The sequence below is a fragment of the Melanerpes formicivorus genome, unplaced genomic scaffold (genome assembly GCF_026170545.1).
Source record: "Melanerpes formicivorus ecotype bairdi unplaced genomic scaffold, bMelFor1.0.p_v2 SCAF_1, whole genome shotgun sequence".
NCBI lineage: Eukaryota > Metazoa > Chordata > Aves > Piciformes > Picidae > Melanerpes > Melanerpes formicivorus.
The window spans coordinates 15,866,315-15,879,863 of NW_027142353.1; the positions used below are offsets into that span (position 1 = coordinate 15,866,315).

A 13,549-nucleotide genomic window follows, 5' to 3' on the forward strand; every position below is an offset into this window, starting at 1 on the left:
ATACTTAAGAAGGTATTTGTTTCTCGGAAAGGGCAACAAGGACCAAACTGTACCTCAGTCTGGAAAACTGTGCGGTAATGCTCACTTGGCCTCATGCTCTTAGTTGATATTTTAAGACACACTCTAGAAAATTTAAAAAAAAAAAAAAAAAAAAAAAGGGAAATCCATTCCTTTTCTAGCGTTGTCTTTTGACAATTTGTTTTATCTTATCATTGTGCTCAAGTCCCTAACAGAAACTGATGGTTATTTCAGGATCCCTCTCTGCTCACCTGAACAACTGATTCAGTCTGAATGAACCTTCATGCTAAATTTCAAGCGTGTTCTGGTTTTATAAGCAAAATCTTGTGTATTCTTCAAGGAGGCTACTGTAAAGCTGCTAAATTCTAGATAATATTTTTTTTTGTCATAGGCCAGACTTCCTTGTTTGCATAAGTAATATGACAACAGCAAATTAACACATGATTTTGGGTCTTTCTAGGGAAGGAATGAGTTAAGCATGAAGCCCATTATCCATGTAGAGAAAAAAACAAAACCTAACATACTCTAATACTGTGATAAAAACACAAAGAAACTTTGACTTAGACTGTGCCCTTGCCTGCTAGCACTAAATATGTGTGCATGGGGAAAATTGCACTTCATTAAAATTTTTGGTGCACCCTTCTCATCCCATCTGGTCCAGTGGGATTTGTGCACCACCCAAACAAAAAGACAAAACCAAAGCAACTCATATAGTGAGCTGGACACTTGCCCTGCATCTGCTGGGTCCCAAAGGAGGCCCCAGGGTTTCCTACAATTATAATTAGAGCACGTCACAATAATTCAAGCAACATAACGCAGCTGAATGCTACATTCTCCTTCTCTCTCACCTGGCTTTTGCAAGAGATCATGAGTCCCATTCAGCCATCTTCTTCACTCTCCTGGTGTAAGAGCCTGGGAAGACACAGGGCTGGAAACCCAGCTGAGCCATGCAAGAGGGTTCTGGTTGATGACCTGATGCTACATGAGTATCATTTTCAATATTAAACTTTTGATCCCAAGTAACTATGATCTCCAAACCAGCTGGGGGGCTGGGGGGGACTATAATTAAGGCAAGATTTTATTTTTTTTAAGCAGTTAATACATCATGAAAATACAGCATTTATTTGTTTCTGTTTTTGTTTCTATGTGCTAAATCCATGTGTGGGTTTAACCCAGCGAATAGATGTCCTAAAAATACTTTTTCTACAACCTGTTTAAACATAGCAAAGAGGTCTTTGCTTTGTTTCCTCCCTTTAGTTTTGTTTCTTGTCTCATCTGTTGCATGGGAAGAGGATAGCAAGGATGAACTGCATGTAGTGGGATGTGTCTGTCAAAGAACTGTTGGTCTGTATTACTAAATTTACATACATATATGCAAAGAGTTTGTCTGCATTGTACAATTTGTGTTTATTCTTATTTGTTGTATACACAGATTCAACATGATGAATAAACCTTTATATGAAGGCATATAAAGTACACAAAACATTTATGTAAGAAGTAGACTGTGCAAAACGTCATTGCACTGGCCACGGGATGGTGAAACTTCATGTAAATAGGTTGGCAAACTCAGTTCTCCCCTTTACCATGCCAAAGAAAATGTTAGCTCCTTAATATAATACCTCTCTTGCTGTTCTCCAGGATGAGACGTCACCATTTTCTTCCCTCGAAAATTAATTTTGCTGATAAGTGAAAGCTATTTTCAACTGTCTGTTACTACTAAAGTACTGTATAGTAAACCTGATGGAATCAATTTGTATTTACAGATTGGGGGTTTTTGTACTAACATGTCCAGCTGTCTGTGAATCTTCAGCGTTCCAGATCTTTTGCATGCTTGCTTTGTATTTTGTTCTTCTGAGTTTAATCTAATCTCTGAGAGACTGTTTGCACAGCAAACTGACCTCACCTTACCATTTCATAGGTAACACTGCACATTACTCATTATCTCTTTCTTTTTTTAAAATCTGTATTTCAGCTACAGTTCTATTTGGCAAAATCAGTCACATCTGCACAGTCTTAGGAAGACAGTGTTAAGTAGATACGAACCACTTCAACAAAGCACCATTCCATTGTACTTGAAAAGTTTTATAAATACACAAGAATCCATATGAGATTGCTCACGTGATAGAACCTATAGAAAGGTGTCTAAAGCTTTTATGTGCTTTGTAGTACATATGAAAGAGCTTTTGCTTAATTTGCTGGGGGTTTAGCCACTCCTAAATGACTTTTTTTGCCATACTGTCATTTTCATAAACTTGTTTAGAGTCAGGTTGGTTCTTTACAAATGCCCTCCTTCACCCCAAATATAAAGGAATTCATATTGGAATTCTGGAAACAACAGTAAGAACTCTGACATTTTATATATACAGGGAAACTTTTTCTCTTGGTTTAAAACTATTGTACGCAGTTAGCTATGAAAACAGTCGGTTTGGTCCAAGCTTTAAATGTGGGTCTTGCTGATCCATCTGTTTATTGGTATAAAGAAGAAACTACTTATTTATCTCCATTCAAATGGGAATGCAAATAAAGTTAAAGACTTTGTCTTTCTTTTAAGTGCTCCTTTAGGTGAACTCATATTCTGTGCAGCGCATTTAAAATGTCCAATAGGGGAATTTTGTGTTGACTAATGCATAGACACGGAAATACTCAGTTTATCTTTCTTCATCTCACTATCATTTAGCTACAAAGCAAGATGTCATTCTCTAGAGAAGCAAGGGCAGTACATCTGAAATGTCAGAGTAAGTACATGAGGAAACATTAATCTATGTGCTTCTAAAAGAAAGCATGGCCAGGGGAAACAGGATCACAAGTAGGTTAATAATGTGTAAAAGCAAGTTAATCCACAATTGGTTTATAGGGAATACTACAGATATGTTCTATACAACAGGCATAATCCTGCAAGACCATTGCAGAAGCATTTGGCACACATCTGAATTGTGCTCTGTCACAAGAAGAAAGCCAGGCTATAGTGTCTTGTGTTCCATCTACGCAGTATGAAGTCCCTATTTGACCTATTTGGTTTTGCCACCTAGAACTGCTACTTCACAGAGGCCTCAAAGCAAGTTCTTACAGTCACCAGTTATGAAGAATCAAGCAGTATGTTTCACTGCCTTACTCCTTGATTTTACAGTATCTGGAATCCCTGTCACTGGGAATGAGGTGTAAACTCACAATTTATTCATTCAGCTATTGTTTTCATAGCTGTGAAATTCCTTCTGACTTCATTTTACTAGTGAGGAAATGAGCCACAAAACAAATCTTTTGGGCATTACATCACCAGTTAGGAGCATGAAGAGCAGGGGGGAACATTCAAGCACCATTATAAGAAACAATAAAAATCGGAAAGGAATTTACATATACCTTATGATTTTAGTAGTCTTAGTTAATAGTACCACTTTCTTTGATAATTTACATTTTAATGAACCACTGACAGTAGCTGTCTTAGAATACTCTGTTTTTCCAGATGTACCTTAACAAAGAACTTGGATAAAACTTTCTGAAATGCTGTGACTATGTAATAGCCAAAATCTGGGAGCTGATTTTTCTTTTTTATTAAAAAAAAAGAAAAAAAGTTCTGAAATCAGAGAAACTTAAAATAAAGCCAAATTACAAAGTAAAATCCATCAAAGATGACATTGCAACCTTCTAAGTTTTTTTTTTATTCCATGAATATGAGTACCCTAAGACCACAGCTGATCTAAAGTATATATATAGATCTGCTTATCGTTCCATGAAACAAATCAAAAGCATCTACTGAATTTAGATAATAGTTTTGATTGTCTAGTGTTTTCTTACTACAGTACTGAAGACAATTGGAAGGAAAGTAGGGAAGACTTTCCGTCATTCATTGTTTCCACTCTGATTCAGCAGCCAAATATAAATGTGCATGAACCACATAAGGTCATTCAGGTCAGTGGTATTCATATATTTAAATAAAATCAATAATCTATGCTCTACAAACACCAGGGCTGACAGAATGTTAAAACCTTAAGGAATATCTATTCCTGTTAAGCTCTACAGAGTTTAAGGGTTATAAAATACAAACCATCCTTTCAAGATAAATTTTACTTTGAAGATTCTTTATTCTGTATCGATACATTTTAGAACTCTCTTGATATTTTGGTTATCTAAAGAGAGCAGCTAGCAGCTTTGGGATGTGTGTCACATTATTCATCTGCATGACTTCTGTAGAAGTTATGCATGGATGTTTGGTGATTATAGTCTCTGAGAACATGGGTTTCACAAGCTTCATTTTTAGAAAGAGAGAATCCAGGTTAAGGGAGCAAAAATGGGCAAGAGAGCAAGCTACCACATGGGAATGGGGGATAATATAAGTGATTAAATAAATTCATTTATTTTAATTTCTATTACATGTTATGTACCATTGTATTTTCCTATTTCAAGATTGTCCTTTCTAAAAGAAAACTAATTTCTAGACTACCAATGGAAATATCTCTTCTTTTGGTTGATATGTGTTTCCCTTATGTATGAATCATGTATCTCTTAAAAAATCAGGACCTTGGCACCTAAGCCACAATGTTACAGTTTGGTATTAAAAAGACACGTTCTCCAGCCATTTAAGCAATTTCTCCCTCAATCATGGTTTCACAAAATGTAAACACTTTTGAAACAAAAAGATATGGTTTTGGTTTTGTTTTGGTTTTTTTTGCTCTAAAGAACTGAAGGGCTGCCAAATCTACATGTATTAAAAAAAAAAACAAAAAAACCCACAAAACAACCAAAACACCACACCACAAAAACCAGACTCCTGTGTAAATAAGTTAGGGAAGTCCCAGTAGTTGTGCATTATTCATAACTCAATGTGAATTTCACACTGAGCAGCATTTCACCATTGGAAAATAAAAATAAAATTTTTGTTCATACCACTGCTTTGTTTGTATTTACTGTATTAAAAATTTAATTAATTTATTGCCATTGTCTGAATATCTTTGGCTGAGACCAGGCTGCTGAATAGCATTTTTCAAGTCAGTTGACCTTCAGGCTTCCCACTCCTGTAAGAGCAGTTAAATTCGATGAATACCACGTGTGACAGTGCAATCTGTTCCAGACAGTGATTTCTAATAGCACACAGAACTGTCACCCTAAAAGTTATTAGTATAACAAATTTTCATTTGCTTTACTTTTAAGAGGACTAGACAAGTGCACCTACACAGAACAGTATGATAGGAGTGCATATGAATTGCAGGATACATAAAATAGCTAACCATACGTTTATATCTTTATTAGTTTAGTTTTTTTATACTCCTATAGGTTATGTGTTTGAAAGTATTGTAATATGAAGACTAGATAACCAGCTTACTGACATATTAACCACAGAAACTAAGAAGTATCTTATGAACAAGCTCTGCTCAAACATTTTGGGTCTTCAGTCAGATTGTCAGGTAATTGGACCTCAGTTATACAAATACAATTCTTTGACCAAATGAAAAAATCATTCATATTTTAACAGGCTTCTCAACAGCATCTCTCAAATTATAAACTGATATCGAATTAAGATTGCTAGGAAAAAACAAAAGGCAGGGATATGTGTGCAAACAATGTATTTGTCAAATGCCACAAAATCAAATTAATTGCTTGACAAACATTCACCCGGTTCTACTCTTCTACAGGAATACTGTTGTGTACTAATACGGAGAGGGGACAGCCAAGTAAACTATGTTTAAAAATGGCTTTCTTACAAGTTTTCCAAAGGTTTCCAAAGTCCAACTGAATTTATAAAAATACTCAGGAGAAGTTCCAGAGGGACAGTATTTTAAGACTTTACCTTTTAGAGCTGTCCTACTGTCAAGGCATTTTTAATTTTTCTCTTTTAGTTTTGTCATGCATTTCTTTAAGGAGCAGGTCTTCAAATGAGTGTTCTGGAGTATTTAGACCTATGTACATGTGTGTGAATGCACACCCACAGCTACACACTGAATACTTCTGAAATTAAATGTTCTAGCAGCCTAAAAACCAACCAACCAAAAACCCAAACAAACAAAGGAAAAACAAAAACCACCCTTAGTTATTGATGTCCTTTGTTAAGGGTATTCTCTTCCCAGCCAGATTTCGCAAGCATTACCATTCCATCCTTCCCAGCACTCACAGTTTCCACAGCTACAAACACCATTGCCTAGAACAGAATGAAAAAAGGGCAATTAATCATAATTGAAATGTGGTTTATGGGAATTGAAAAGCCATGCTAAAGTGGTTGCATTGTTCCTTTATTGTTTCACACACACACACACGCACACCCCCCTTTTGTTTTATTTTTTTGCCCATTAGAAGGAAGCAATTACTGTACCATTGCATTAAGATGCCACGCCAAACCTCTACTAAGAAAGTGTTCATAGCAGTCTCTCGATAATTCCATCAGCAGGATTGCAAATCTTGTAATTATGCCACCACTACTTCTACCCAGCTGTTGAGGCTCAGTGTTCACACTGTACCTCAAGGTGCAGGGGAAAACAAGATTACTTTTAACTATTATATGAAAAGGAAAAGACATACAAAGTTAAAAACAGAATAGCAATAAAAGCGTCACTTTGATCATGGAAAACTTTAAACCTAAATTATCAGAAGTGCTATATAAATAAAGAATACCTCAGACTCCCTATTAGATGAAAACTGTTGGCCCTATTTTGCAGTAGCAAAGCATTAAGTGCTTAGACTCATATTTTCATTTTATTTCAACATTTTCCATGATTTCTGAGTGCACAGCTTGAGACCTCCACAACCTGGGTTTCCAACATGAACTCCTCTTCCCACTGACTTTGTGAGGATCTGTGAATAACCACTACAGCTGAAGATAAGGCTCCTGTTGCTTCTGTACTGGAAATTTGCCCCCAGAAAAGGTCTCCTGCTAATTAAGTCTAGCTGGAAGACAAAATTTACTAGTGCCAGCCCTCCTACTTTCACACTCTAATCGGCTGGCAGATTTCCTCCACATCTAATAATTGCTCAGCAAAGAGTTTCTAAAATTATGATTTGTAACAGGAAGCAGGCAGTGAGTTTATTTAGCAATTCCCACGTTGCTTCTTGTCACTAGATTTGTCATGAAGATTTGTTGGCAGCCTGCCCACCTGGCTGCATCTGCCATCTGAACTCTCAGACAATGTTTAGGTGAAGCTGCTTTAATCACTAGCCATCACTCCATAATGATCTGATTGCTGGGAAGCTCTGTTTATGCACACAGCTATGCCTCTCACCTACCAAAGATCATCAAACAAGTGAATTTTATCTATGACTTAAACACATTATACACATAGAAAGTCCAACAAGAGAACAAAAGTTAAAGAACTGTCCTGACCCCAATGCTGACATTGTACTGCCTTTGCCAAAAAAGCAGTAACTTGTAGTCTATTACAGTGAAAATTGTTGATGGATTTCATAGCTGGCTTATTTAAATTCATACTCAGGCTTTTGCCTGTTGTTTTGAAACATTAAATTGATTATCATGCTACACAAAGAAACAATTAGTGCAGGTTTGAATAACCAGCAAATGCATTTCATCAGAGGAGAAAGAAAAAGCTGGGCTATGTCTGCCATAATTCCCATCAACCCATTCTGTTTCTTAGATCAGTTACGTGTCAACCTGTACTGCACCTGTGCAAATGAGACCGTCATGTTTGTCACAGTCTCGGTCGTCGCATTCACAGAAATCACCCGAAACATACCACTCCTGTGGTGAGCAGATGCACTTTCCACAATGGCAGGAACCTGAAATCACAAAAAATTATTACTTGCAGTCAAAGACCACTGACATTTTTTGACTAGAGGAGAACATCCCCAGGCACACATGTTCATGGACACACATGTGCGAGATGCTCAAAATTGTTGCCTCTGTAGCTATTGTACAAAAGAAATTCATCAAGCTAAAAGCTTTTTGAATAAAGGGATTCTTCTGGGTGAGGCATTACTACAAATGCTTTGATTCAGCTATTTCGCTTAATCAGGACATACATTTTGAAGCTTTTCTTTGGTTTCCAAGAACTATAATCAGGGCTACTTTTCCTAGTAAACTGTGGTAAGGGTTGACTGGAAAACCTCAAATTGTCCCAGGAAGTAAAATTGTACCCATGATGAATATGACCCTCCTCATCTGAAGCTTTCAGGGACAAGTCCACAAAAGACCAGATGCACTAACATTTGAACCCCTGAAATCCTCCTCATCACAAATGAAGAGGCTCCACCTCCCATAGAACTATAAGTATTTGTTCTACATCAGAAAAAGTTAGTACATACAACAACAGTTCCACAGTATGATCATTTCTGCAGAGTATCCCATTGCCCCATGTTGGGGTAAGCTGCTCTCCTCCTCCTCAGCAATGTCACATCACACACCCACAGGCAAAAGAAGGACTTTATGCTGACATTTAGGTAATGCTGTAACCCAACAAAAAATGGGGTAACTCCAGAAACCTCTATTTAAGACTCAGAGAGGACCTTCAGTAGAAGGTTCGTGACTGAATCTTGGAAGGAGACAGCTGCCTCAAGGCAATCAGGTGTCAGGAAGCCTGTAGCTTGACAAGGGTGTGAGAAACAGTTTTCTGCAACTAGAAATGCCACTAGGAGATCACAGAATTATGGAATCATCCAGGCCAGAAAGGACCTCCAAGATCATCAAGTCCAGCCATTTCCCCCACTCTACCAAGTCTGTCACTACACCATGTCCCCAAGAACCAGATCTAGATGGCTTTTAAACATATCCAAGGATAACAATTCAACCACATCTCTGGGCAGCCCATTCCAGTGCCTGACTACCTACCCTTTCTGTGGAAACATTTTTCCTAGTCTCCAGTCTAAACCTCTCCTGGCAGAGCTTGATGCCATTCCCTCTCGGTCTATCATCAGTTACTTGTGAGAAGAGACCAGTGCCTACCTCTCCACAACCTCTTTTCAGGTAGTTGTAGGGAGCAATAAGGTCTTCTTTCAGCCTCCTTTTCTGCAGACTAAAGAAGCCCCAGTTCCCTCAGCCACCCCTCACAGGGCTTGTTCTCCAGGCCCTTCACCAGCTTAGCAGCCCTCCTCTGTACCTGCTCCAGTGCCTTGATGTCTTTCCTGTAGTGTAGTGCCCAAAACTGAACACAGTACTCGAGGTGCAGCCTCACTGACACTGAGTATCAAGGAACAATCACCCCTTTAGTCCTGATGGCCACACTATTTCTGATAAAAGCCAGGAAGCCATTGGTCTTGGCCACATGGGCACTCTGCTGGTCTCCTGGCTGATTCCACCACCTGACTGAGCTGGTGTTGCAGAGCCTGTCTTCAGCTGCCTGACCCTATGCAGAGCACAAACATTTAAATGGCAAAAGGAGGGAAAAAAAATCCTTTTGTGGTTCTAGCTCTAAGAAGTGCTTACAGCACAAACAAATAAAAAAGAAGTCTAAAAAAAAGGCAAATAAATGACAACAAGGAATGAACATATAGTATACAATTATGGAAAAAATAAAAGGAACCAAGGAACCTTTAACAGAATATGCTTATAAATGAGTTAGATACTGTTGCAGATCCTATGCTCTTGCAATGTTTCCAGAATGATGCAATACTAAAGAAAAATACATAGAAACAAGGTTGATTATGTCAGAATAGAATTTGTGAGTTACTTAACAGATGCTGAAGTCAGAGTGTGTATAACAATGATTTTTCACCATTCCATTCCTTTCAGTGACCTCTGAATAAAATCCATAGTACAAATAAAATGCACTTTTCTTTTTATTTAAAATGTGGATTTGTCAACATGAACCAATTTTCCCTGACACTTAATTCTTCAGAACATCCTGAGCAAGTATCTGATGTTTTCAGTTACAAATGTAAGTAATACAGTGTTTATTGTAAATTAACAAAAGTTAACTAATTGCTTAATTTGAGAGAAATGCTGTCTTAACCTGAAACATACTGAACATGTAAATAAATACAGTAAGAAATACTGATTGGAATATTTGGAAATGGGAGTATTTCATTAAGCATCTTGAGTTCTGAGTATTGCTTACTGAGCCATGGCTAGATAAAATAGCAATGTTCTCCACAAGTATAACAAATGCCACTGTACAAAGTGGCCATGGAGAACAGCACACATACTGCTCCGTAAGAGCTACACAAAGACATACCTGAAGGTAATTTAAACCAAATGCCTCTGTTTATACAAACTACCAGGTACTGACAGCTGAAAACAATGATGAATAGTATGAGAATTTCAATGAAATTGCATCAGTTATTAAGAGCATGACACCATAAACAACCTGAGGGGATTCTGCATAAGCAAGCGTTGATGCTGCTACTGACAGATGCCCACGGTATTTAAGACTATTCTGCAGAAGATGCAGCAAATTTAACACCAAGTCAATCATGAAAGATCAGGCTCCAGAATGTAAAATCTGTTAGGAGGAATGAATAGATCAAGTCTTTTCTCTGAGCAGAACACGCTGCTCTGGGAGACTCCTTAGTTTAATTAAAATTAGTCTAATGAGTTGCAGGGTGTTCCCTGGGATCCCAGCCAGATCCTCTTGGATGGGATTTGGCTCATTACCTAGCCTGTGTCCTGCACTATTACAGTTGCCATCTGCAGCCCTACATTATCTGCCAGGGAGGCAGTAGCCGGGTTGGTGTTGCTGTTTTGCTTGGGAAGAGTTTTTACTACAGGTGACATAATCGGTGAACCAAGATTTTTCAGCAGCTCAGGAATGTGGATGTCCAACTTCACTTACATTAATGGAGTGTAATTTTCTAAAAGTGCTAGCAGTTACCTGCTGAAAACCAGGACTCCTTAGAATCTGTTAACTCCACCATATACAAAGTCAAGGTCTCTTAATCAATTACAGCACTTGCTTTTAGGTAGTTATAGAAAGCAATAAGGTCTTCGTCGAGCTGCTTTTTCTCCAGACTAAACAATCCCAGTTCCCTCAGACATTCCTCCTTAAGACTTGTTCTGTAGACCACCAGATTTGTTGCCTGACTCCGGACACGTTCCAGCAACTCAGTGTCTTTCTTGGAGTGAGGGGCCCAAAACTGAACTCAGTATTCAAGGTGCAGCCTTACCAGAGCTGAGTACAGGGGCACAATCACTTCCTTACTCCTGCTGGCCACACTGTTCCTGATACAGGCCAGGATGTTGTTGACCTTCTTGGAGGCCAAAGATATCTTTTAAATAGATAAAATCACACCAGCATTGCTGAATATGTATTTAGAGTAAGGTTTCAAAATCCCACAGAAAGTAAATGCATGTCAATAGTGTGCTACCACCTTGGAAAATCTGGGCCTCTGTGGCCTCCATTCATGCGGTCAGATTTAAAAGCACCACTTGCCAGCAGCTGGTTACAATCTGGGGCAATTTTCAGGCTGCTTCAGCCTGCATCAGTGACCATATCCCAAACCACACCCTGGGCAACATAGCCAACAGAGGGAAAGAAAGAAAAAAAAAAGAAAAAGAAAAAACAAACAAACAAACAATCCACTAAACCCCACAAAACAAACAAAAAAACACCCCTACACCATGATGTCTCTGCAAATTCTTGCCAGATTATCTGCTCCCAAAGCCTCAAAGTAAACTGTAATCTTGATACAGTACTCAAAGTAAATAAGTAGTTCTGAAATAAGTAGTTCTCAGCCATACTTTTAAAAAAGTAGCAGATAATACAAATATTTTTAAATTCAAGGTAATTTTTCATGTTTATATATATTTAGAATGCTGTATGGTGCATTTCATTGATTTTTAAGCATATTGTCCTGCCTTCACAACTCATATAATTTTTTTTTTTTTTAAATCACAGGGAGACCAAGACTAAGAGAAGTTAACTTCTGCAGTAAAACAGAGTAACTTCATTTCTTCACTAAGTTAGCATCCTCTTACATATTCACTAAAGATAGACACATCTTCTGGAATCAATAAAGAAACAGTGCAACTGCCTCATTTTCCATGACTGAGAAAGCTGCAGGGGAAAATAACAAAATGAAGTGGTTCAGTGGGGGACAATTATGATAGGTGATAATACCTGGCTGGAAACCCCATCTGAATTTCCTTTGCACTGAAATAATAGTTACAAGAGGGGGAACTGGGAATCTGCCTGATGGCTAAATGTTTGGTTTTTTCCCAGCTAGCCTATTTCTTCTCTGTCTATGCAAAGAGTACATAGTTTCATAGTTTCATTCAGGGTTGGAAGGGACCACAAGGATCATCTAGTTCCAACTCCCCTGCCATGGGCAGGGACACCCCACACTAGATCAGGCTGGACAGAGCCTCATCCAGCCTGCTCTTAAACACCCCCAGGGACGGGGCCTTGACCACCTCCCTGGACAACACATTCCAGGGCTTCACCACTTTCATGGTGAAGAACCTCCTCCTCACATCTAGCCTGAATCTCCCCACCTCCAGCTTCATTCCATTCCCCCTAGTCCTATCACTACCTGAGATCCTGACCAGAGATCCTGACCTGAGATACATGACCAGAGGAAATGTCACATCCAGCCTGGAATTAATGCATTTTAGCCTCCAGTCAGTTCTACACCCATTTTTTGTCTATTCTCTTTCAGACATATTAAAATGTAGGCAGTTTGCACTATGGAGAAGCTAGAAAGTCTTCTTTCCAGTAATGCAATTTCCTAGCCTGAAAGACTGCAAGGTACGGACATTAAAGAACAATTTAGAATAATTATCAGGATTTTCTAAATTTTACTCCTCCCTGTGGCAATTTTTTTAGCTAGATGCAGCCACATGAATGAAAATTAGTAAATGAGAGAGTCTGTTGGATTCTGTCCTGCGGGCTGCAGATGTTTGCCTTTCCTTTGCTACCGTGCTGGTGAGGGAAGTGATTAAGTATCCAAAATGTTACAGTTAAACATTCACATCTACTTATTGTTGTCTGAGATACCACATTTGCCATCTTGCCCACTGCAGTGTTACTTTAGATAATGCTCCTGTCCCTCAGACTGGATTGGGGCACTAACCATTAAGTTTATAATGTCCAGCTGTTCAGCACAGACCATCAGATAAACACATCAAGGAAATTATATGCTACTAACAAATTCCATGGAGAGCAATGCTGCTTGACACATGCAGCTGTGGTGGGTATTTGACAAAGTAGACGTAAGTGTGTTACAGGGACAAATATAACATGCTTTTAATAGCAGGTGCTTCTGAAAGAAAGGGTTGCTAAACATCACTCTACTGCAATAAACACTTTTCTTCCAGAACACAATCATTTTCCTTTGGCAGGGCACTGACATGGAGTAGTTCAGCTGCCAGTTCTTACCCTTCCCTGAGCATAATATGCCACCCGTTGACTCGCAGAGATTTCTGCTCTCTTCCTCTGTCATGTTGCACTTCCTTGAATGCTGGCATAACTTTCCAAACCATCCATCCTGGCAAATGCATCGGCCACATGAGCAGATACCATGTCCTGTAAGAATAGCAAGGATGGTTATAAGCAAAACAAGTAAAAAGTGCTGAATGTGGTCACAACTGAGACGATCTTCAGAGCTCTGCAGTGTGAATTGCATACTGCAGGATAGACAGACATATAGGTGCACAGTCCAGTGT

General features: G+C 38.6%; 1 protein-coding gene across 1 annotated transcript in view; it reads right to left on the reverse strand.

Moving 5' to 3' along the window:
• Nucleotides 1-3,379: 3,379 nt before the first annotated feature.
• The window catches only part of ITGBL1 (integrin subunit beta like 1), a 175,057-nt gene continuing 164,887 nt past the window's right edge, over nucleotides 3,380-13,549 (reverse strand). The window contains exons 9-11 of the mRNA XM_068162690.1: nucleotides 13,263-13,409; nucleotides 7,621-7,734; nucleotides 3,380-6,148 (exon numbers count right to left, since the gene is read on the reverse strand). Of these exons, the coding sequence (XP_068018791.1) occupies nucleotides 6,057-6,148; nucleotides 7,621-7,734; nucleotides 13,263-13,409 (353 nt within the window). The 3' untranslated portion in view covers nucleotides 3,380-6,056. The remainder of the gene's footprint in view (nucleotides 6,149-7,620; nucleotides 7,735-13,262; nucleotides 13,410-13,549) is intronic.